At 39.2% G+C, this 25,582-nt stretch overlaps 1 protein-coding gene across 1 annotated transcript in view; it reads right to left on the bottom strand.

The window, feature by feature from the left end:
- Positions 1-1,014: 1,014 nt before the first annotated feature.
- Positions 1,015-25,582, bottom strand: part of CROT (carnitine O-octanoyltransferase) — a 31,109-nt gene continuing 6,541 nt past the window's right edge. Inside the window, exons 4-18 of the mRNA XM_079786188.1 lie at positions 22,783-22,907; positions 21,062-21,243; positions 20,777-20,901; positions 17,583-17,691; positions 16,350-16,443; positions 15,910-16,035; positions 13,329-13,430; positions 8,182-8,265; positions 7,993-8,100; positions 7,467-7,597; positions 6,372-6,495; positions 5,440-5,518; positions 5,259-5,352; positions 5,017-5,136; positions 1,015-2,415 (exon numbers count right to left, since the gene is read on the bottom strand). Coding sequence (XP_079642314.1) covers positions 2,295-2,415; positions 5,017-5,136; positions 5,259-5,352; positions 5,440-5,518; positions 6,372-6,495; positions 7,467-7,597; positions 7,993-8,100; positions 8,182-8,265; positions 13,329-13,430; positions 15,910-16,035; positions 16,350-16,443; positions 17,583-17,691; positions 20,777-20,901; positions 21,062-21,243; positions 22,783-22,907 — 1,724 coding nt within the window. The 3' untranslated portion in view covers positions 1,015-2,294. The remainder of the gene's footprint in view (positions 2,416-5,016; positions 5,137-5,258; positions 5,353-5,439; positions 5,519-6,371; positions 6,496-7,466; positions 7,598-7,992; positions 8,101-8,181; positions 8,266-13,328; positions 13,431-15,909; positions 16,036-16,349; positions 16,444-17,582; positions 17,692-20,776; positions 20,902-21,061; positions 21,244-22,782; positions 22,908-25,582) is intronic.

The following is a 25,582-nucleotide window of genomic DNA, read 5'->3' on the forward strand; positions in this document are numbered from 1 at the left end:
GACATCCAACCAATATTATTAAATCTATTGTCATTTTTATGTGACAGATTGCTACAATTATCATGTCCCCTCTTGTGTCTATTTACATTTTTTATAAGAGGGTCTCATTTTTTTATTATTTAATATTTCTATTGATTTCAGAGAGGAAGGGAGAGAGAGAGAGAATCATTGATCGGCTGCCTCCTGCACGCCCCCTACTGGGGATCGAGCCTGCAACCTGGGCATGTGCCCTTGACCAGAATCGAACCTGGGACCCTGCAACTTCTACCTTTCCCCTTTAGAACACCCACTGGCAAGTATAGAAATCCAGTTAAAATTCTGAATGGTCAGACAGCACGTGGAGAGGGAGTCCCAGCCACCAGTCCCCAGACAGTGGGTAAAGCCATTTCAGACTTCCCAGCCACAGCCAGCAGCTGCATCCATGACATCGAACCTGGGACCCTTCAGTCTGCAGGCCGATGCTCTATCCACTGAGCCAAACCAGCTTGGGCTTTATTTACATTTTTAAAGTCATTTATGAAATTGACTTTTCTGCTTCTCTTAATCAAGGTGAGACTTTTCCCCTGACCCCTTAAACCTGGACTGCCCTTGTAACTTGTTTTAACCAATAGAATGCAAAAGATGTGACATCATGCGACTTCAATGTGACTTCAGAGCCTAGGCCTCAAGAGGCCCTGCGACTTCTACCTTTCCCCTTTAGAACACCCACCGCCAAGTACAGAAATCCAGTTAAAATACCGAATGGTCAAACAGCGCGTGGAGACAGCGCCTCAGCCACCAGTCCCCAGACAGTGGGTAGAGCCATCTCAGACTTCCCAGCCACAGCCAGCAGCTGCATCCATGACTCAGGCAAGACAGAAGCAGACCTCCAAACGGGCACCGTCAACTGACACAGTCGAGAGGAATAACACGTTGTCGGAAGCAGGGAGTTCGGGTGGATTATTACACAACAATATGCAACAGGTCAGAAAGTATAAGGTCACACAGGAATGAATCACTTATTCAAACACAAGAAGCTATATGATTTTGAGTTTTATTTTCGGAGGGTAGAAACTACAAAATTGAACAGAAGAGAAAAAAAAAACAAAACACTAAAATCCTGAGAATCTGATTCAATATTTAATCCTTGTAGTCATTAATTCTGATAACTAATTTTAAATATAAGTGCTTTAATTTTATATTCACAAACTAATTACAAAATATACTAAAATGAATTTTGTTAGGGTTTTGGTTTTTTTTTTAATGCGTGTCAGAGGGTATAAACCTCCCTACTACAACTTACTTTTTGTCTGTTCAACAGAAACTTTTTTTTTAATCCTCATCAGGAGATATGCTCATTGATTTCAGAGAGAGGGAGAGGGCGGAAGGGAGAGAATTGGGGAGAGAGAAATACTGATGTGAGAGAACATCAATGGGCTGCCTTGCATACATGTCCCGATCAGGGATCAAACCCACAACCTAGGTATGCGCTCTGTCCAGGAATTGAACCCACAGCTTTTCAGTGCATCGGATGACACTCCAACCAACTGAGCCACCCCAGCCAGGTCAGCAGAAACTATTTTTGTTAATCACCATTAACTTGTAGTGGTCTCTCCCAAATATAGTAAGCTTGCATCCCTGTGGCAAATGTGAAAGACACTGATTTCAGGGAAATTAGCATCCAACCAGGTATTTCATACCCTTTGGCAATTAGAAAAGGTTAAAGTGCCTGAAAGATAGACTCTATGACAGTGATTTCCAACCAGTGATCCGTGGCATTTTTAATGACTGACTAGTCAGGGACACTGACCCCTTTTCCCTTAGATTGTCAAAAATTTTTTTAAAAAAAATGACAATAGCAAACAGAACAATAGCTGTCCAGGGTGAATGAATCAAAATTGTACCTATTTTTTGGTCATATTGGCCCAAAATACATTTTTTGATGTGCCATGAGATGAAAAAAGTTGAAAATCACTGCTCTACCATGATGTTCAGAGTGGGAATTTATAACCTACAGGTGTCAATAAAAATATTTAAAAGTTAAAATTAGACTTGCATTGTTAAATTTTGTAGAATTGCATTGTTGAGGCTTGCATAGTTCTATAGTCACTATATCAAAATTTGCATTGCTGCTGCATCAGAGGAAGCTTAAAAATAGTATTTCTACTTTGTATGTCAGTATAGGTTTAGAGAGCATGATTCTATTAATTTCTACATTTCCTTCAAGTCCACACTCCTTACCTCACCTCAGCAACCCATTCCCAGCACCCAGTTTACATGGTCTAATTGGTCAGTGCTTAATGCATAATGAGTCTCTAGAGATGAGCAGTGTTCATCAGCTGCATCATATCCTGGAACGCATGGAACATCAGCTGAATCAGCTTTTCTGCGTCAGTCTCTGCACAGGATTTCCAGGCTGAACAGGCCACAACAAACCTGCAAAGAACAAGTAATAAAAGATTGAGTATGAGGCGAAAATCACAACACCGCAAAGCTCCACGTGGCTGGCTGCGAGCATATGAAGTGTGACTTCCGCCTGGCATGAGGTAAATGGAACCTGACGCATGGAAAGTACAGGCATCGTCATACATAATGCTGGGAACACCGAATGCGCTACGTGACTGGAGACTAAAGACAAAGGGGGACAAAACACGAGCCAGAGCTCCCAGTGCTTGGAGCAAGGCCTTGCTGTATTACAGAAACACCCACCTCTCCCCTAACACAGACCTTCCTGCTCGTGCTCTGAATGGAATGAGGTGGAATCCAAATTCATGCCATTGTTTGCAATAAAACCTGAACTTTTTAAAAATATATATTTTATTAATTTTTTACAGAGAGGAAGGAAGAGGGATAGAGAGTTAGAAACATTGATCAACTGCCTCCTACACACCTCCTACTGGGGATGTGCCCACAACCAAGGTACATACCCTTGACCGGTATCGAACCTGGGACCTTTCAGTCTGCAGGCTGACGCTCTATCCACTGAGCCAAACCCGTTAGGGCAAACCTGAACTATTTTAAAGAAGAATACAGGACGTGAAAAGAGTAAAAAAATAAAATAAAATAGAGAAATATAAGAGGGGGAAAATCTACTCTAGGAAAGCCAGAGAGAAACTCTCTTGAGACCATCTTCCACATATCTCCCAGTCCTCCAGATGAAAAAATCCCTGGTCTGGTAGGTGGTAAAGTGGCCCTGGAAGCTCAAGGACATAGGAAATGTGCTCAGAGCAGAAACCGGGCTACCGACTCTCTTGGAATTGGCCTTCTCCTTTCCAGACACTCAAATTTATTCTAGCAAAACATACATTAAGCTCAAGTTAAAACCAAAATGTTGTGCAATGTAAAGCTGTTGGACAACCAAGCAATTTTCACAACACTAAAGAGACAGTATATTTGTATCTTTGAAATGTACTTTAGCTCAGCAGAATGAAGTAAAAACATGCTCTGGCCAGGATAAAATGATGAAGCTAATATCCAAGTGGATTATATTTGCTCGGAGACACACAGGAACCTACAGAAAGCCCTGCCTGTTTTCACCCAGTGGTTTCACATAACTTGTCATTTTCCAGCTACACTGCATGTAATTGTCAAATCGTTAGCAACATCTAAATATATTCCTTTGCAAAGATCAACAATTCCTATTTAAATGTCAAAAATTTTCAGAAATTCCGTTATCTTTCTAAATTATAGAAAGAAATATCTTCACAAAGAATGTACACAGATGCCAGCAACAACAAAAAAATGGTTTGTTCATCAGTAAAGAATTCTTTTTGTTATTTTTCCCTATAAATTGGTAAAGAATGTTTTATAATGCTTAGAGTTGGTAATGATGTGATGAAATAAGGAAGGATATATTATTGTTATTTGTAATAATGAAACACCTGAAATTGTACGTAAGAGGTTAAATTATGGAAATCCTTAAGACTAGACATTATTCAACCATTAAAATAGCTAAAAGAATAGTTTATGCATTGGGAATTGCTTTAAATAATATTAAATGAATAAAATTCACACAAAGGACATGAAAATATTTATAATATGATCTACATTTTTCATTATAGTACAGATTTTTTTATAATGAGCATGTAGTACATTAAAATAAAATGCTATTTCAAAAATAAACCAATTTTCTTTAAGTCATACAATTTTCACATTTAACAATCAATGAGAAAATCCCTTCCAGACAGTTCACATGCATTTTCCATCTGAAGTGCCTCCAAGCCTGCTCACTGTTTGGAGCAGTGTGCTGAATGCAGCCACATTATTATTATTTTTTTCTTAGTTGTTCTGGTATGCAGGTCTCTCAGGCATGCATCCGTGTTGAACAGGGACTGCTTTGTTGAATTATAGGTGGTTATTTTGTTGAAATGTTAGGGGGAGAGGATAGACGCACCCTCACACCGCCATCCCTCTGCCATCACTCGCCACATTATCTCTCTATATAAAAACCTAATTGACTGAATGTCCAAACGACCAGTCAACCAGTCGCTATGATGTGCACTGACCACCAGGAGATAGATGCTCAACATACAGGATCAGGCTCCCTCCTGTCTGGATCAGGCCTGCGGGGATTGGGCTGAAACTGTCTATCCGACATCCCCCGAGGGGTCCCGGATTGCGAGAGGGCACAGGACAAGCCAAGGGACCCCACCAGTGCACAAATCCATGCACCGGGCCTCTAGTTTTTTATAAAGCTTCCCAGGCTTGGAAAGGTCCCTGTGAAGAGCCTGCCTGACTGTGAACAGGGCCTTCAAGCCCTTCTGTCAATTCTCTGTGACCTTCTTTCCCACCTCTCTCTCCCCTACCAGGCTTTAATTTTTTCTTTCTTATTCTTTCCAGAAACTTAACGCAAACTCCAGAAACCCAAGTGAAATACACAATCAATGCCTCAGTGGTAAAAATAAATAAATAAATAACCCATTAACAAGTAGCAGATGATAAAACAATCGGAATCACAGTGTAGGAAAGACACTCAAACAACAAAAACGATAGCTTTCGTACTCTACAGCACAGGAAGGATCAGCAGAGCGGCCTCACCTGTCGTCTCTGATGTGGTAGAAAACCCCGTAGCCGCTGTGTACCATGGGCACCACCACTCCCTGGACCCTTAAATAACCAACCAGACTTGTCGAGAGAACAAAGTTTCCACCTCCTCCGCTGCGCACAAAGGAAAGAGACTGCATGAGGCTTACAGAAGCTCGCATTGTTTCTGAAGAGCTTTTAACATGGGGGGGGGGGGGGCAGGTAACTGGTAAACATAAAATACGACATTCTATTACCTTCTGGAGAAGAGTGGGTCTGTAAAGAGCTCTGGGACAGGGAGACCTTCCTCTTTTGCTATGAGTGAAAGACCTAAAAGGTGACGGTCAAATCCTACAACGAAACCCCAAACCTGAAGTTAGGAAAAACTTCCAACATGAGAGAATTTTGTTCAAGTTAGAATAATTACAATGTGAGTACCTTTTCCAGTTGAACAATCTTTCATCATTTTATTGTGTTTTGCAAAAGCCTGTAACATCTTTTGCTGCCTCTCAAGAATCTGTGTTAAAAAATCAAGAGATACTTCACTAACAAATGGTACAGAAACCAAACAAGAAGAAACCTGAGCTCAAAGAAATGAGGCTGCGGGTAATGGGGGAGAGAAAGGGTTTTCTAGAGACACCTGCTGCCGTGTCTTTTCCTCACTGTTCCGCTGCTTTTCCTTTCCTACATGCCCTGCATCTCGGTTCTTTCTTTCCAGAGACAGGAAAGCAGGAATTTATGGGAAGCACTGAAGTGACATTACCAAGTGTCAAGAAAGAAGCAACTCTGATTTCAAACTCAAGAAGAGTCATACAAAATGATAATGACGCAGTTCTATGAAATTAAAACCAAGTAACATACACTATGTCTATCAAAAGTAAAGAAACACATACAATGCCAAAGGAGCAGTGGGAAGGAACTATCCCGTTGTCTAAATGCCTCCAAAGGTATAAAAACAAAACATATAAAACTGTTCTGGTTCTCACATATGAAAACAAGAATCTGTGGTTTCAGAAACGTTCCACCACATTAAGAAAAACGTCCTCTCAAAAGCACCTTGGGAGTGTCTGCATCTCGCTGGTGTGATTCTAAAGGCAGAGCAATCGTAGTGCAATACTCAAGGTATTGAGGATGCTTTGCCTAGAAAAGGCACCAATGGGCTCCTTCTGAGGGGCTCCCCGTTTCCTATTCTTCCCACTTACATCCTTCCCTGGCAAATGAACAAATAGATGTTTTGAAAACTTCAGGCGAAAAAAGTCTGAAAGTATTTTACTGACCCGGGGGAATTGAGGGAAAGAAGCTAGTTCTTTAAGGGCCAAGGTTCCCTGAGAACAAAGAAATTCTGTTAACTCTTCTTTTCAAATACTCACACTGGCAGAAGGATCCTGCATGGATTGGCACCACCTGACGGCTTCCACTGTACACGACCGCACAGTCTCCGTACGGCCATGATAAAAAAACCTTGTCATGGCTGTTTCATAGCAGCAACCAGGGCTGGAAGGAAAAAAAAAATGAAAGAAGAGAATGCCTTATTCTAACGAGAATGCTCTGTTATTACCTAATGACGCTGGCTTTGGTCAGAGACTAAGTTCTAGTAACACAAGACTACAGTTGAGACTTTCAACAACGAAGATGCTGATTCCAATATCAAAGAATAAAAACTACTCTGGCACGCAGGGCCTGGTGTGATACGGAATGTGTCAAAGGGTTGGCTGCTGTCCGGGTGTGTTCACTGGAGTCTGTGGTCGGTGGCCTGTATGCCGCCTGCCCCACAGTGATCCTGGTCTCTTGCTATTCATTCCCTTCACTTTGATGTGGGATGGACTTAGTGCCTTACTTCTAATGAAAAGTATATGCCAAGTGGTGGGATGTCACTTGTGAGATTAGGTTACAGAGAGCTCACTCTTGCTCTCACCACCTTGCTCTGAGGAAAGCCAGCTGCCATGCTGGGAGCTGCCCTGCAGAGGCCCAGGTGGCGAGAAACGGAGGGAGGCCTCAGGACAACAGCCTGGGAGGAACTAACCCCCGTGAATCACCACGTGAGTGAGCCTGAAGCAGATCCTCTCTGAGAACCTGCAGATGAGAACACAGCCCTCGCTGACACCCTGACTATAACCTCACAACAGAGCCGAAGTCAGAGGCACCGAGCTAAGCTGCAACTGGATTGCTGACGACAGAAAACGTGAGATGACATGCCCTGGCTGGTGAGGCTCAGTTGGTTAAGCATCGTCCCTTGTACCGAAAGGTTGCCAGTTCAGTTTTTGGTCAGGGCACATGCCCAGGTTTCTAGCTTAATCCCAGTCAGGGTGCATGCAGAAAGCAGTCAATCAATATCTCTCTCTCTCTCTCTCTCTCTAGGGAAAAAAAAGGTAGGAAAAAACACTGGGAGTTAGAATGAAGTAGCTATGGTAAAGACATATCCTTGGAGTTCAAGAGTCTGAAGATGGAAAATGAATGTCCCTCACCGTCCATGAAGTCTATAATAGGCCAGCTGAAGTGCAAGCTGAATAAATGTATCAGGGTGAAGCATCTTCTTCTTGGTTAGCTTTTTGCCAAAATGTGTAAAGGCATACGCCACAACCTGCAGATCAGATGCCTAACAAAAAGAATTAAATGGGAACAGTGAATAATCATCTAAGGAAAACATCCCAAAGATAGCCAGATTATCATTTGCATTAAAGTAATTCAGACATAGTTAAAGGTATTAGAGCTATAATTTAAGTGTTTCATACTGTCATACTTAGATTAGCCAAGTATGCACTTATTTTTATATATAGTAGTTAAAAGAGATAGCATGCCCTGGCCGGGTGGCTCAGTTGGTTGGAGTGTTGTCCAGTATACCAAAAGGTTGCAGGTTCTATCCTGGTCAGGGTGTGTATGGGAGGCAACCAATTGATGTTTCTCTTTCTCTCAAAAAAAAAAAAAAAAAAAGTAATAAAAGAAGAGAGAGATGGCATTACTATCTAAAAGAAAAGTAAAAAAAAAATCTACCTGCTTGAGATGCTGGGCTTTAGCTTGATTGATGTCATTTAATACTTTCTGATCCACAGTGAAAACAAGCTCCTCTGGAAGTGGTATATCCCGTACTTTTTCTGAACCCTGAAAATAGGGAAGAATTAAGAATATTATATTTATAAAAATATGAGGAGAAAGAAAGCTAAAATATTTGTTCTAACATACCTTCCATCTTCCTTCATTCTCCAAAATCTTCTCATCAACATAATAGCTGATGCTTACCATAACCATTGCATCATAAGGAGCATGCTGAAACAAAAATACACAATATTTTGAAGACATTATATCAAGATGAAACTTGACCAATATTTTATTTTCACTCTTTCTCCATTCTTTAACACATGTGCCCTGACCAGGAATTGAACCAGCAACCTCTTGGTACATGGGACTATGCTCAACCAACTGAACCACACCAGCCAGGGCAATGTCCACTATTTTTTTTTTCTTTTTCTTTTCCACTGTGCAACCTGCTTCAGTGCCTGCAGCCTATGAGCAGAGGCCGGGCAATGGTTCAAGGCTGCAGCTTGCTCTGGCATGGGGCACATGAGAGACCCGGGGGACGGGCCTGCCATCAACCCAAACCCATGCACTCATTTGTAAACAGTATGTTACACATATTGCCTTCATATAAGTGAAATAAAAATGGTCAAACTAAGGTGAGCAAATAAAGCATCAGGAAAGCATTAGAATTTTTCACATTTTCTAATTTTTTTTAAAGTGATTATTAGCTTTCCACCAGAAGATGGATTGGTAGAATTTTAAGTTGAACAGATGTATATCCATTAGTCTTACTCTTTGTAACTGGTTCCAGTAAGAGTTAGAGATTAATACCATCATCTTAAATGAAACAATGTATGTGATATCTGTGAAAATTCTTTGTAAATCTATAAAGCACCGCACAGTTGTGAGGTGCGGTTAGAAAAGGGGCTTGTCAGGTACCTGGGAGTCTTGTTAGGTGGCTGTTACTGACAGTCGGCCTCAGCTGCTTGAGCATCGTGTACTGACCTCCCTCATGAGCCTTTCCTGATGGTGTGGCTGCTACCTATTTGGCAATAGTACACTGTGCTCCTAGGCTCCACGGGCCACGGTCCAGGGCAGCAGAGCTATGTCGCGTTAGGGTGACACGTTAGACACCTGGTTTCTCCTTCTGAACCTGGGCCGCCCCTGGGGGCTGTGTGTGTAAGTTAAACCTCCCCTCCTCCTCCCCCAGGCTAGCAGTGTCACATTCAGTTCATGAATGGTGACTGTATGCAATGTAAAGTGGTAGCAGCAGCACAGAGGAAAAAGCTGTCTGATGTAACTGCCATCAAAGGAACGTGGAGAAAAGGAGGCAAAAATGTTTGTCCTTCAAAATAAACGATGGAAAAATTCACTAGCTGCAATTCCTTTCTCCAGATATAGCTTTCAAACCTGGAACACCGTGTTACCCAGCCCATCTTTCCCACAGTCCTTAAACATTGAGCATCATTTCTGCCACTTCTGAACACTCTTGTAGATATGTGAATAAAATTATGCTTTTTAACTCATCTAGCAGGCCTATGTCTTTACCTAAAGCTCATGGCCATCCTCTATTTAGCCTTCAGGTAGTCTGTCATCCCATATGCTTTTGCACAGTGCTCTTAACAATTCCAGAACACCTTCGCATTGCATCCATATGCCGGCTCTGACTTCCAGTACAAAGAGCAATTGTTTTCCTTAGATGGTTCATGTTTACTGCACACCCTCCCCATTACTAATGAGGTGCTTCCAACTTTAAATATTTGTTCTTTCTCAGAAAATAAAATGACAATTACTATACTTTACAATATCCACATTTTGATCACTAGATGATACAAGCAGTTGAGAATTCTGCACTTTTTTTTTCATGTTTCTGACTGGATTCCCAGCAGGGGGCATGCAGGAGACAGCTGGTTGATGTTTTTCTCCCCCTCTCCCTTCCTCTTTCTAAAATCAATAAAAACATACTTTAAATAATAAATAAAGTTGTGGACTTTGGTTCTGAGTCCACACCCCACTATCTGCTAGTAATGCCTAGTCTCATACAGCTGCTGTGGAAAATGATTTTAACAATGCTTATACAGTGCTTCCTACAGAACCTGGCTCACAGCAATCACCAGTAACTACTGTGACTATTAACAACTAATGTTTACTGCATGCTTCTATGTGCCCTTCACAAAGCCCTTCAACAAAGCCTATGTAGAGAAAACAAGCTCATTGACCCCAGGATTTTAAATCCCAAGAGAGAAATGTGATTAATTAGCATAATCACAAAAGCACATATTCAAGAACCAATGGGCGAGAACAGCAACAGGGCCTTGAATTAAGAACAGTTTTACTTTACAGTATGTATATACTTACTAATACTGTTTTACATAGGTTAAATTGCATTTTCTGTAATATCTTAGGTTACAAGGGAAACCTACCTGGAATTTTAAAAGCAGATTACATGTGGAGATAATCAGACTGATTTTATGAATATATGGGTGTTAATGAATACACATAAAACATGTCCATATATTATATAGTATATGGACATGTTTTATAGTATATAGTATATGGACATGTTTTATGTGTATTCATTAACACCCATATATTTGTAAAATCAGTCTGATTATCTCCACATGTAATCTGCTTTTAAAATTGGCATATACTTACTATTACTACACGAAAGCATCTCAGTTGTGTTGAGATGTACTAGTACACTCATAATGGGACCAATATTCTTTATTCAGAGATAGAAAAGATCATGAAATTTCTTTTCATTCTGAATTTGAGCAAACAGCAGGATGTTGGTGCTATTAGTAAAATAGTGCAAGGTGTTGTTGTTGTTGTTTTTTTTTGGGGGGGGGTGGTTGAGAATGAAGGAGGAAAGCAAGATGAGTTCTTCTTGATGATGAGAGCAACTCAGCCCCATGTAACAATATAACATACAGTGAAGCAAAACTCTAAAATTGAGAATAGGTAAAACTGGAAAAGTACAATTGCAAGGCACCTGTATAAAAATGGCCATTGAAAGTATTAAACCAGGGAAGACAGCAGGCACGGGGGGGGGGGGGGGGGGGGCGGGAAAGCATGACTATTAAGGCCAGTTGTAAAACAAACAAACAGGGAAGAACTGGGAAGAGGGTGGAGGCAGTACCAGAGCGGTATGAGGAAGGGGTGTCTTAGGCGACCCTGCTAGCGGTTCTCAACCTGTGGGTCATGACCCACAGGTTGAGAACCGCTGCTGTAGAGCCTAAGACCATCGGAAAACACAGATATTTACATTATGACTCATAACAGTAGCAATGTTACAGTTATGAAGTAGCAACGAAAATAATTTTATGGTTGGGGGTCACCACAACATGAGGAACTGTATTAAAGGGCCGCGGCATTAGGAAGGTTGAGAACCACTGTTTTAGAGGAAGGCCATCAAAAACTAAGAGAAGTCCCATTTGCTTATTTTCTCTTAGTTTCCATTGTACTAGGAGCTGTATCGGTAAAGATATTGTTACAACATATGTCTGATATTTTGCTGCCTATGGATTCTCTTAAGATTTTTATGGTTTCCTGTCTTACATTCAAGTCCTTTATCCATTTTGAGTTTATTTTTGTGTATGGTGTAAGTGGGTGATTTTTTTTCATGTATCTGACCAATTTTCCTGGCTCCATTTATTGAAGAAACTGCCTTGACTCCGTTGTATGCTCTTGCCTCCTTTGTCAAATATTAATTGAACATAATGGCTTGGGTCAATTTCTGGGTTCTCTGTTCTGTTCCATTGGTCTATATGTCTGTTCTTGTGCCAGTACCAGGCAATTTTGAGAACAGTGGCTTTGTAATACAGCTTGATATTTGGTATTGTGATCCCTCCAAATTTGTTCTTCTTGCTCAGGATTGCTGCGGCTCTTCGGGGTCTTTTTATATTCCATAGCAGCACAATTTACCATAGCTAAGATTTGGAAACAGCCTAAGGGCCCATCAGCAGATGAGTGGATTAAAAAACAGTGGTACATCTACAATGGAATTCTACGCTGCTGTAAAAAAGAAGGAACTCTTACCATTTACAACAGCATGGATGGACCTGGAGAGCATTATGCTAAGTGAAATAAGACAGTTCGACTACGATAAATATCACAAGATCTCACTCATTTGTGGAATATAATGAACAACATAAACTAATGAACAAAAATAGATCCAGAGACATAGAAGCATTGAACAGACTGTCTAACCTCAGAGGGAAGGCAGAGGAGGAGGGGTAAGCGATCAACCAAAGGACGTGTATGCATGCATATAAGCATAACCCATGAACACAGACAGTAGGGGGGTGAGGGCATGTGCTAGGGGGTGGGAACAGCTGGGGAGAGATCAATGGGGGAAAAAGGAGACATATGTAATACTTTAAACAACAAAGAATTAAAATTTTAAAAAACTAACAAAAATCTACCTCATACTATACTCCATGCCAAATTACATACTTTATGAAAAGTGTTACAAAGAGATTACAACTGTGTACTGCAAATATGACTAAGGTTGATTTTTAAATTTTCTTGATTCATAGACCTCCTGAATATCTATCTACCAGAAGATGGCGAGGAAGAGCTAATGAACAGCATGGGAGAACAGGAGAGAAAGAAGCAAAGATTTTTTGTTGTATTTTTTTTATAAAGAAGGTTAAAATGGTATTAAATACCAGACCTTTTAATATCCATAGTGTAAATAAATAATGTTCCAAAGAGCATGTGTCATTTTGGGAAAATAGTTACAAAATTACTAGGTAAATCTAGAAATATCCACATATATTTATCTGTGCATAGAACATATGCATAACGCTATATATCTTTTAAAATAGGTTATAATTCTCAACAGTGAATTTTAAAGTGCTTATACTACATGAAAATATATGCAAATTCAACTTTGCACAAATACTCCACACTATCAGCTTTACTACAGATGAAAAGAACTTGTCCTACACTCTACTTTCACTGAGTAGAATTCATAACTAAACCTTTTAATGTAATGACATAAAAATTTGTAATTCAGCTTGATATCTGGTACTGTGATCCCTCCAAATTTGTTCTTCTTGCTCAGGATTGCTGCGGCCATTCGGGGTCTTTTTATATTCCATAGCAGCACAATTCACCATAGCTAAGATCTGGAAACAGCCTAAGGGCCCATCAGCAGATGAGTGGATTAAAAAACAGTGGTACATCTACACAATGGAATTCGTTATGCATACTCATACTACCACACCACAGCATAAATATTGTAGCTTATTGCCATTAAATCAACCTAAAAGATAAAAAAGAAAAAATAACTATAGTAGGTTACTTACATCACAATTACAGCCTAATACTCCATTAGAAAAGGAAATCAAGTTATAGGATTTGTCACCCCAGCGTACTGTTGGATCTCCAGTGAGGACCATTGCAATTACCTAAAATAATTTAATATTTCCAAGTTAAAAGAATTTTAATATTGATTTGTAAATATTTATATCTTAAACACACACACACACATACATACATACTGGTACATATATGTAAATATAGTCTCACTTTTCCCCTTCAGGTAAACCAAATTTAAATAACGATAACTGTTATACTCAAGAGATAATTCTGGTCCTCTAGATATTTCTTAAAAATCTCGAGAAATACTCTATAAAAGAGAATGCTAGTACAATATTCATAAATGTTTAGAGGACATACAATTAAAAGGACAATGCTTTTGCAACTTGAATAGTGTTAAGAGGCCTTGATAAATTCAGTCATTAAAATTTAGTTACGAGAAAAATGTTTCAAAATTCAGATCCCACCACACCTGTTTCTCAAACAGTAGGTTTTGGCCCACTAGTTGAGTCATGAAATGTATTTAGTGCATCACGGTATGTATTCTTTACAAAAAGAAAGAATCAAATAAAACATAAGCATCAGAGTACATCACAGATAGTAAAAGTAATTACTGTTTTGTGAAACTTCTATTATTTTCATGTGTGTGCATAAGCGTGTGTGTGTGTGTGTGTGTGTGTGCACATGTGTACTGTTAGGACAGACCTCAACAACTAAGGTTTCAAGGCACACATGTGTGGGTCATAGGTAGGTTCTCATGTGTGAGCTGCAGTTTAAATGTATGTCTAACTGTATATTGCAATAAAAAAATACTGCATTAAAACATATTCTTCCTCAATAAGTTTGGTGATTTTTTTTTGCCAAAATAAATAAATAAATAAAAATAAAGAAGAGGAAAAGTTGGTTTCTAGCTACAAGGTTATTCAATTCTATATTATTTCATTGCTATCATTTCATATTGATGAATGCATTAAAGTGAGACTTCTAAAAATATGACTTTTACCTTTTATTATTTCCCAGGAAATGATAATATTTTCCCAGGGGGAAAAAAGGTAAGGCCACATTTACCCTTAAATTCACTACAGTCATTTTGTTCAATAACACCTAATGATAAAATAAATTACTTACAGTTTGATATAATTCTTAGGACAGACCTCAACAACTAAGGTTTCAAGGCACACTGGTGTGAGTCATAGGTAGGTTCTCATGTCACCATTGGCATGAGAAGCTCATTTAGCCCAGTGACCTGTGCAAATTTTCTGTATATGCATTCAATAAAAAAGGTTGAGAAACACTGATATGGGATATGCAAACAATAGTCATACTTCTTTAAACAATGTACAAGATTTACCTAACTGGACCTAAACAATGTGGAAAGAACTCATGAACCATTATTTATCTACCAGAGGCCGGGTGCACAAATGTATGTATGGGTGGAGTCCCTCAGCCTGGCCTATGAGCGGGGCCGAAAGGGGCCGAAAGGGGCCGGCCGGCCAAGGGGAGGGACCACAGGAGGTTGGCTGGCTGTGGGAGGTTGGCACACTGACCACCAGGGGGCAGCTCCTGCCTTGATCGTTTGCCCCCTGGTGGTCAGTGTGCATCATAGCTACTGGCTGGTTGTCCAGTCGTCCGGTCGCCCAGTCATAATGGTTGCTTAGGCTTTTATCTATCTATCTATCTATCTATCTATCTATCTATCTATCTATGCCTAAGCGACCAAATGACTGGATGACCGGATGACCAGTTTCTATGACGTGCACTGACCACCAGGGAACAGACACTCAACGCACAGAATCGAGCTCCCTCCTGTCTGGATCAGGCCAAAATTGGCTATCCAACATCCCCCGAGGGGTCCCGGATTGCGAGAGGGCACAGGCCAGGCCAAGGTACCCTACCAGTGCATGAATCCATGCACTGGGCCTCTAGTATAGATTATAGGCTTTAATTTGGTACATGTATATATCATAGGTAAGAAAACATTTTAAGAGCCTGCATATCCTATATAATAAAAGGATACTATGCAAATTGACCCTAACGGCTGAACGACCAGTCGCTATGATGCACACTGACCACCACGGGGCAGATGCTCAATGCAGGAGCTGCCCCTGGTGGTCAGTGCACTCCCACAGAGGGAGCTCTACTCAGCCACAAGCAAGGCTGATGGCTGTGAGCGCAGCGGCAGTGGCGGGAGCCTTTCCCACCTCCTCAACAGCGCTAAGGATGTCCGACTGATGGCTTAGGCCCGATCCCTGAGGGAGCGGGTCTAAGACATCAGTTGGATATCCCCTGAGGGCTCCCAGCTGCCAGAGGGATGTCTGACTGCCAGATTAGGCCCAATCTCCCAGGGAGTGGGCCTAAGCTGGCAGGTAGACATCCCCCAAGGGGTCTTGGTCTGAAAGAGAGCACAGGCCGGGCTGAGGAACCCCCCCCCCCCCCCCCCCCGCCGAGTGCATGAATTTTTGTGCACCAGGCCTCTAGTAACAAAATAATCTTCTCATGTTCAATACATATAAGAGTCCTCCAGAAAAAATTTGTGGAGAGAAATAACAGAACAAGATAGTTAAGTACCTGTGAATAATCTTCTGGTGTTACATGTGGACTGCCATCCTCTAGGGAATACACCAGCAAACTGCTCTGAATTTTTTCCAACCTAGTCAAGTTCTCTGGATCAAGACTAATCAAATAGTCTCGTGCCTAAAGGAGATAATGATTAAATGTTACAAATTAAGTAATACTATATCCAGGAGAGAAAAGGTTCATTAAGAAAAGTATATAATTAATAATGTATTAGATATTTGAAACTTGCTGGGAGTAGATCTTAAAATTTCTCATCACAAGAAAATAAATTTGTAACTATAGTGACACAATAACTAGACACTATGGTGATGATTTCACAATATGTACAAATATCGAATCATTATGTTATACACCTGATAACAGTGTAATGTTGTATGTCAATCATAGCTCAATTTAAAAAAAAAAAGAAAAAGAAAAGTGTAAATTATAACCTTTGCCCATCGAGTTCGCTCCTCGCTAGTTAATGCTGCCACCCCAGGCCCATCAGGTTCGCTATGGCACTTCTTGTGGATGTACGTCAGTTGCCTTACGGAAGATGAAAGAAAGAGGATTCAAAAAGAGCATAGGCAGGATCACTAGCTACTTTGGCCTTTAATAGGTCATAATGTTTACCAGTGTTTAAATGCTCTGATATATTATCCAAAGAAAGGGATTATAATTTCAACTGTAATGGATTTATTTCCAATACCACATCATTTTTTTAAAAAGAGAACTACATGATCAATTAACACCAAAAGTGTATTTGACAATAAACTTAAGTAAATAAATTTGGTATTTGGCTGATATAATTTATGCTTTTAAAATGTACATGTACTTTCAGGGTCTAAGTAAATACCCCTTACACAACAGAGAACTTGAATTATATTCTGGTAAATAATCTCACAAATATCATACACATCTTATCTAGCTGAAAAAAAAAAATGTATGCACACTTCTTTCTTTTCAGATTTAACTGGACCTCTATTTTGTACCATACACAAAAATCAATTCAAAATGGATTAAAGGTATAAATGCAAGACCTTAACAATAAAACTCCTAGACGAACACATGGGGGGAAAGCTTCTAACAACCTTGGTAAGCATTTCTGATAGTGGGGAAGGGCACCTATTAAGAAGAGAGCCAGAGTTGTTTAATAATTATTCACCCTGCCCGGCCGGAGTGGTTAGGTGGTTAAGCATCAAGCTATGAACCAGGAGATCACAGTTCGATTCCCGGTCAGGGCATATTCCTGGGTTGTGGGCTTGATCCCCAGTGGGGGGCATGTAGGAGGCAGCCGATCAATGATTCTCTCTCATCATTGATGTTTCTCTCTCTCTCTCCCTCTCTGAAATCAATAAAAATATATTTTTAAAAAAATCTATATGTACATATAAGTAGATATGTAAGGCTAGAATACAACAAACTAGTAACAGTGATTAATTCTGGGCACCAGATGAAATTGGTAGTATTTGTAATGTTTTCCTTTTCTCCAACTAGAATATATTCATATATGCCTAGTAAAACTAAAAATTAATTTAAATTAAAAAGATAATAATATTTTTTTAAATTCAGCACATAAAAAATTCTTAATTTTCTGTCACCGTATAAATAGGCAATTCTGAATTTATTTTTAACTCATGAAAAAGTTTAAGACCAAATGAGATGCAAGAAAGTAGTTTGAAAACCTGAGAATCTCTGGTGGGGTGATCAAACATCCTTCATGAATTGCATCAAAGACAAAAACTCGGCCTCGGCACAGCACTACAATGTGACTTGGGGAATACCCTTCACTCTCTGGGGGGAAAAAAACACACAGAAAACACAAAACCAAATCTTTCAAAGTTAAACAAGAGTAAAGTTGCATATACATTCCTCCAATATTTTATTTATCAAGTATTCAATATGTCACATGAACAAAACACTCATAATGTGATGGAATTCCAGTTGCTTCTGAAACCTGTCCATGTGAAACATCTAGAAATCCATGGGAGTTTCAAATATCTGTACACCTTGAAAATCATACAAATTCCAAACTACTGCAGGGCTTTCTAGTTTTATTTACGGATAGGAGTGGGAAGAGGAAAGGGTAGTAGAGGGACCCTGGAAGAGAGCTATTTGAATTAGTACGTTTCTCTTTCATATTATTTTAATGTTGGTTGCAATAATATCTAGCTATTATTTCTCAATAAAATAGTTTTCAGGAGAATAAGGGCACTGTATGCCTGAGTGGCAAAGAGAAAGAATTCTGCTCAATCTGTAGTTTTATTTAAGGCTCTGGTAATACCCGGTAAGCCACTGGTATCTGATATCAGATTCTGTGTTTCCTTTGGCACACCTTAGCTCCCTAAGAACTAGTTTGCTATAAACCTCAGGCTATTCTGATTTAGCCTCATTTTTTTTTCAAGTACTAGTCCCTTTAACAGGGGTCTTCTTGTATGACCCCTGCTCCTTCCCTCTAAGAAAGCGGGGCGTGGAGGGGGGGGGGAGGCGAGGAGTGAAAGAACAGTTAAAAAAAACATATATTGCCTCTGGAAGGAAATTTACTGGTTGATATTATGTACAAGGAACTGTGCCAAATGCTTTACACATTATCTCATGAAATCTATTCATCAACTATTCATCTCCTGATTGGACTACTAATTCTTCCCTTATATCCTATTTCCTCAAGTCCTAAGAGTTGAGGCATGTATTTTCCTTGTCCCTCATGGCTAATCCCAACTCATTTCTTCTCTCTTCTCCTTTAACCCTCCCCCTTTCTCTTTTACATTTACCACCATGATCTTTTATTGTTGTCATCTACTGACTACAACCTGGCAAAATTTTAAGGCTGGAAAAGAACAAATAAAATAAGCTTTATACAAAAATAATAAATGTTTGGGAGGAGGGTGACAGAAGGGTGCTACCTCAGGATGAGCCGAAGAGGGAATATTTGAGCAAAGGAAGAGGAGAGAACCATGAAAATATTTGCAGAAAGAGAGTTCCAAGCAAAGAAAACGGCAAGTACCAAGGCATTAGAACAAAAATGAACTGGTTTGCTTAACGGAAAGCAAGATCAGTGCAGCTGTAGCAGGCAGATATGGTTGGGACCAGATCATACCGGCTTCCGAAAGGGCTTTCAGTGTTAAGTATGATGGGTTTTAAGTAAGAGAATAATAATGTGATCTAATTAATACTTTAAAATGGTCACTCCAGCAGATATATGGAGAAGAGATTATAAGAGGAAAGAGAATGTACAGCAAGATCAATTAGGAAGTAACTGTAGGGGTCCAGATGATAATGATCTAAGTGGAAGGTGATGGTGGCTTTGACTGGGGTGTGACACGTGAAAGAGACGAGAGGTCAATTTTTTTTTTTTTCCTTTGAGAAGATATTATAGATTGGAACTACTCACTGAGAAGGGGGAACTGATAACACAGCAGAGAGAGAAAAGATAATCCAAAGCAAGGTCCTTGATTAGGCAAGAGGAGGAGGGGCCCAGTGCACCACAGAGAAGGGTTGTCCTAAGTTTGTCCATTTTTTAAAAAGGGAAGGAGAGCCGAAACCGGTTTGGCTCAGTGGATAGAGCGTCTGCCTGCGGACTGAAGGGTCCCAGGTTCGATTCCGGTCAAGGGCATGTGCCTTGGTTGCGGGCACGTCCCCAGTGGGGGGCGTGCGGGAGGCAGCTGATCGGTGTTTCTCTCTCATCGATGTTTCTAACTATCTCTCTCCCTTCCTCTCTGTAAAAAAAAAAAAAAAAAAAAAAAAAAAAGGGAAGGAGAAATATATGACTGTGCAATAGTGTATTGCAAGGGGGTGGTAGGACGGGCAAATACTTAAAAGAGTCTATTTCTATGACTGCTGTAACAAATTCCCACTAACTTAGTGGAAAGTGCCACTAACAACACAAATTTATTACCTTACAAGTCTGGGGACCAGAAGTCTGAAATGTATCTTACTGGGCTAAAATGAATGTGTCAGCAGATCTGTGTTCCTCCTGGAGACTAAGCAAGAATGTCTCCTTCACTTTTCTAGCTTCTGGAGACTGCCCACATTCCTGGGCTCTGCCCCGCTTCCTCCATCTTTGAAGTCATCGAGGGGAAATCATGACTTCCTCGTGCTGCTATCTCTGGTTTTTCTCTTCTGACTCTTTCTTCCACTTGTAAGAACTTTTGTGATTACCTTGGGCCTGCCTGAATAATCCAGGATAATCTCCCCATCTCAAGGTCAATTTATTAAATTCATTAGCAGCCTTAATGTCATCTACAATCTTAATTCCTCTTTATCATGTAACCTAACACATTCAACCGGTTCCATACTGGTGGGGGAGGGGGTGTGTAAATTCTGCCTACCAGATAGACTGGTAAATTTGGGAATAGGAAGACTGCTTTACATTTGTTGAGAATAAGAAAAGAGTTCATTAGCTGAGAATAAGGAAGGAGAAAGGCATGAAGCAGCCTTTTCTGGGAGAATAACCTGACAAAAGAATATGCCAAGATAGTAATGTGGGTCCACTTAAGGTTTAACTGTCTCAAAGGCTCAAAAAGAGCCTTCAGGTAAGAAGTAATGAGGGTAGAAACAGGATCCAAATTATATTCTCCAGATTTCCTAATACTCTGATTTGTAATTCCACTCTTTTAACTGAAATTTAAATTTTCAAATGATGTAACATAAGCATCAAGTTTATATAACACCATGTAGGACACAGTTTAGGAAATCCATTCCCATAAATCACTTTCAACTAATCTGAATGACTGAAAGATAAGGTTCATAGAAAGCCTTTGATTAGTCAAAATCCAATCAGAAATATTCTCCAAAATGTTCCACAGTGTCATAGAAACTACAGCAAAACTACCCAAATCCCAATGCCTTTCCGAAAAAAAGTACCGAATTTTCTACTTACCAGTCCTAAAATAATTCATAATTGAATCTCTAGAAATTCCTGGAACCTTACAGGTAGAAAATAGCATTCGGAATTGATTCATATCTAGAGGAGTATTTCCAACTTTATCAACAGGCAATTTTTCTCTATTAAAACAGAAAGTAAGTACTTTAAGAATTAATTATAAAACTTATAAACCAAATAGTCACTACTGTAATATTCATCCCCAACTAAGTAAATTAAGCTTCTCAACTTTACCTGAGACTTTGGGTAAATTTCATACTAAATTCACATAAGTTTCCTTACTTTCTTAACAGCTGCCAGTAGTTCAAGTTATGCCAAAGACTTATGCTTCCTCTTTCCAATTGTGTGCCTTCCTTTGGAGGCCAGTAGTGTTCCATATGGGACGCCGGACCCCCAAAGTTGACATTCAGTTGTGATGGTATACGGACATCCAGGTAGGCAACATTCAACCACCACTCTTCCAGCTAAAATAAAGAACATCAACCTAATGGTACTGATAATAAATGAATATGTAAAAAATAAGTTACTGTCTACTTGGTGTTTTTTTTCCTCTCTTCTTTCCTTTGGAACTGTAGGGTCTTAAATACTATTGAGTTTAACTACATTGTCAAAAACATGAAACAAAAAGCACTTTCAGGCAGATCAAGTTGAAGTCACAAATACCTGACAATGTATTTGGGTGTGTTTTCTCAGAGTACCTGGGGTACAATAGCTCCTCAATAAATCCTCAATTAAGGGATTTACCATTTTCCTTTTCCAAGCAAAAACTGAAATACTAAATCAGAAATATAAAAACTTTTTGAGTAGGTTTAAAAAAAACTAATCTAGATTTTTCACAGACAGTGTTCTGAATCCCTCTTTCACTATATGCACTTTAATTTCATGCATCAGAAGCAGATCTTATCAAGTTACCTAGAGTTATTTTTTAAGAAACTGATATTCTCAATTATAATCAGTCATTCAAAAATAGATATAAATAAAAAGGATACAGGCAAAACAACTTGTTACCTTTACCCTAATTTAATTAAAATCATTCAAGGCTCGCCCTGGCCAGTGTGGCTCAGTTGGTTGGAGCATCGTCCCATATACCAGAAGATTGCAGTTTGATTTCTGGTCAGGGCACATACCAAGGTTGTGGGTTCGATCCCATTGTGGCATGTGCAGGAGGCCCTCTATCAATGTTTCTCTCTCTCCCTCCCTCTCTCCCTCCCTCTCTCTCTTTCTCTCTCTGAGATTAATTTTTAAAAAATTTATTCAAGGCTCAAGATTGAGAATAAAGCAATCTGGAAGTATAAAATTTTATTATTTCATTATAGGTATGATGGCTGATGAAAAGATAAGCTTGCTTTTTCATTTCTAAAATTAAAATAACTGTAATCATTATTTCTAGATTAAAGTAATTTTAAATTCAATCATTCGGTTTACACTATACAAGTAGAGTAGTTAAGTAGTCAAAGAAGATTCCTTGTAGAAAATTGATATCCTTAATAATTATTATAGCAATGTGTTGTTAATCTAATTGACACACAGAATACTCAAAACCATTTCCCACTCCAATTTTGTAATGGCCCTTTTTCTCACATGCATTGTTTCAATACTTGTACACCACCAATATGATACGTCTATGTTAGTAGTGTTTTGATGCTTTTTAGGCAACGATGACCTGGATAAAATGTTTCTCTCAAGCCTGGTCTACAAACCACATGGAGTAGTTGTTAAAATAAGGATTTCTGGGTTTCATTCCAGAGATACTGCATCAGAATGACTGGTCTCAGGAAATCAGCATTTTAACAAGTTTTCCATATTATGAGAGAGTAGCCCACCCACAACACTCTAAACTCCAGGGTTAAGCAGTTCATTAATTCTTCTGAATGATGATCATGACAATAGTGACTGCAAGAACTTTTACGGTAATAATTTTAAAACGAAAGCCATGTACATTTTTATTTTTCATTTTTTAAGTATCATCAATTTTCTAATCTTAAGTATAATAACATACATACCCAATTTCTTTTTTCTTTTGCCCTTTCAAGTAATTTCTGGTGCAATTTTTCTCCAATACCATTTTGAAATTTTTTGACAATTTCTTCAGTTTTCTTATATTCTTCTTCATTTGCAAATGGCTTTACTATAAAGAAAAAATATGCATTAAAGTAGTTAGACATCAGGTACCACAAATGCACCTCATTATTACTTACACAAATATTGAGACTCAGTTATGTAAAACAATTATGGAATATTAATTATCACTGCAGTCCAATAAATTATAGTTTACAACATGAAAATAGCTAAAGAGCAACAATAAAAATACTGTAAAAAAATAAAACAATGGAAATTATGTAATCTAATAACCAGTTTCTGAAAAATTATTTTAAAATCATTATGGATGATGATAGTTAAAATGACAAAGGCAGGACTATCATGTAGCTATCAGTCCAATAGGAAAGTAAATCCTGTTTAGCCACAAATAAGAGAAATTAAAGCATCTTTCCACTAATGTTCAAGCAGAGCGTTGTAAATGCAATGTGCAAGTATAATGCCTGCCCAAGTATAATGCTTGGTGCCCTGTGGCCAATAATGGTTTCCTTTACCAAAAGAGAGAGAGAGAGAGAGAGAGAGAGAGAGAGAGAGAGAGAGAGAGAAAAGAAAAAGAAAAAAGAAAGACATAGGGTTCTTAATCCATCAAAACCTAGTGCTCTGAAAATTAAACTATATCTACAAGTATTTTAGAAATTTTAGAAATCTTGGGACATTAATATTTACCTTTTGTCCTATTTTGCCTTTTCAAAATTGTATCTTAAAATCAATTTAAATATCCGTATTCATAGAGTACAAGTGAATAATCAAAAACAGTGATTAATCAGTGAATTTTAAAAAATACTAGAATTTCCAGATGAAAGTAGATGAGAAAAAAGAAGAGAGAAAAAGAATTTCAAAAGCATATAAAAACCAGACGGCTTCAGTTAAAGTGAGCTAAATCCATTGATTTATCTCCACTACTTCTAGAAACTCATTAAAATAACAGTAATTAAAAAGGTATGAATCTGTCAGGACAAGAAAAAAAAAGAGAGAGGATAGTAGATACATCAAGCTAACATTTTACAAATTACAAAACACATGGGAAAATGGCAACTGACTTTGTAGAATGGAGCGAAGTATCTAAAGCAGGAGGCAGGGTCAAGTTAGGTGCAAACCAAGAAGCAAGCTAATTCTTGCAATATAATCCTAGAAAGGCTCAGGAATTCAAGACACATGTAACTCCAAAGGCAGGGGGCAAACTGAGGCTGAAAACAGTCTTTAGAAGCAGCTCACGATTGCCCTATTCACACTGGCATCTGTATAAAAAGCCAGAAAACTTCCTCCAGTGCCAGTAGAAATGGGGAGGTTTACTCTCGGGAGAAGTTAAACCAGACAAGCAGAATATCTGGGTTCTAGCTCAAACTGAAAAAAGAGGGATGGATTAGGATGAAAGTGCGTACCCGGAACAATGGGTCCTCCAACCCTCTCCCTCTTCTAAGCTCCCCAGATATCAGCAGTCAGGCTTATGCCTTCTAAACAAATGATAACAGGATTCTTCTTTGGTGAAACTGATCAGTGGAAGAGAAAGGGGTACTGGTATTTGGGTGTGACCTAAGAGAGCTGCTAGTTCTCTGCCCTGTTACCCTAGAGGGCTCACTCTAAGGCTCACTAGTCACCAAGCCCTTAGACCCATGCACACAGAGCTCCTACTCAGTTTTTTAGGGTCTGACTCAAATATGAATGTCTAAGGATTGCCAGATATTTGAGGAAAGTCACATGAGTCAGAGAGCAGAACTAACAAAGGATTGGTAATATCAAAGAGTAAAGAGACCAAAAAGGCGAAGGCATTAATAATGAATATACATTCCAATTTTCAAGAAAGGAGATGCCAAGGTGTGCAGTAACTCGAAGACCATTACCCTAATTTCCCACACAAGTAAAGAAAGTGATGCTCAAGGTGATGCAGCAAAGGCTTTTACCTTTTAGGAAACGCTGGATGTTCAAGCTGGATTCGGAAAAGGAAGAGGCACTCTAATTGCAAGCATTTGGCATTTGTTGGATACTGGCGTGCTCCAAAGAATTTCAAAAGGTTAGTCTATGGGTTATAGGCTACAATAAAGCCTTAGACTACATCAATCGTAAAAAGCTATTGGTTGCTCTAAAATAAATGGCGTGCCTCAGCATTTGATCATCCTGACACGTAACTTGTATAGTGGACAGGAAGCCTCTGTCAGGGCAGAATATGGAGAGACAGAAGAGTTTCCTACAGGCAAAGGTATCAGACAGGGTTGCACTTTATCTCCCTCTTCTTTAATCTGTACTCAGAACATGTCATACAAAAGACTGGACTAGACTCAAAGGAAGGAGGGGTGAAATCGGTGGAAGAGCTATCAATAATTTAAGATATGCAGATGACACCATCTTACTGGCAGAAAGTCGCAATGATTTAAAAGGACTTCTGATGAAAGTGAAAGAAGAAAATGCCAAAGTAGGTCTATATTTGACCAGCAAGGCAAAAATCATAACTACAGAAGAAATACACAACTTTAACAACGACAATGAAGACATCGACATTGTTAAGGTTTTGCTTACCTTGGCTCAGTCAGCAATTCAAATGGAGACTGCAGCCAAGAAATCAAGAGAATGTGGAGACTCGGAAGGGCAGCAATGGAAGAATTAGAAAAGATCACCAAAAGCAAAGCTGTGTCATTAGAGACCAATACTTAGATCATCCATACTCTTGTATTTCCAATAACTATATATGGGTGCGAAAGTTGGACAGTG

The sequence above is a fragment of the Cnephaeus nilssonii genome (assembly GCF_951640355.1).
Source record: "Cnephaeus nilssonii genome assembly, chromosome: 12".
Classification (NCBI taxonomy): domain Eukaryota; kingdom Metazoa; phylum Chordata; class Mammalia; order Chiroptera; family Vespertilionidae; genus Cnephaeus; species Cnephaeus nilssonii.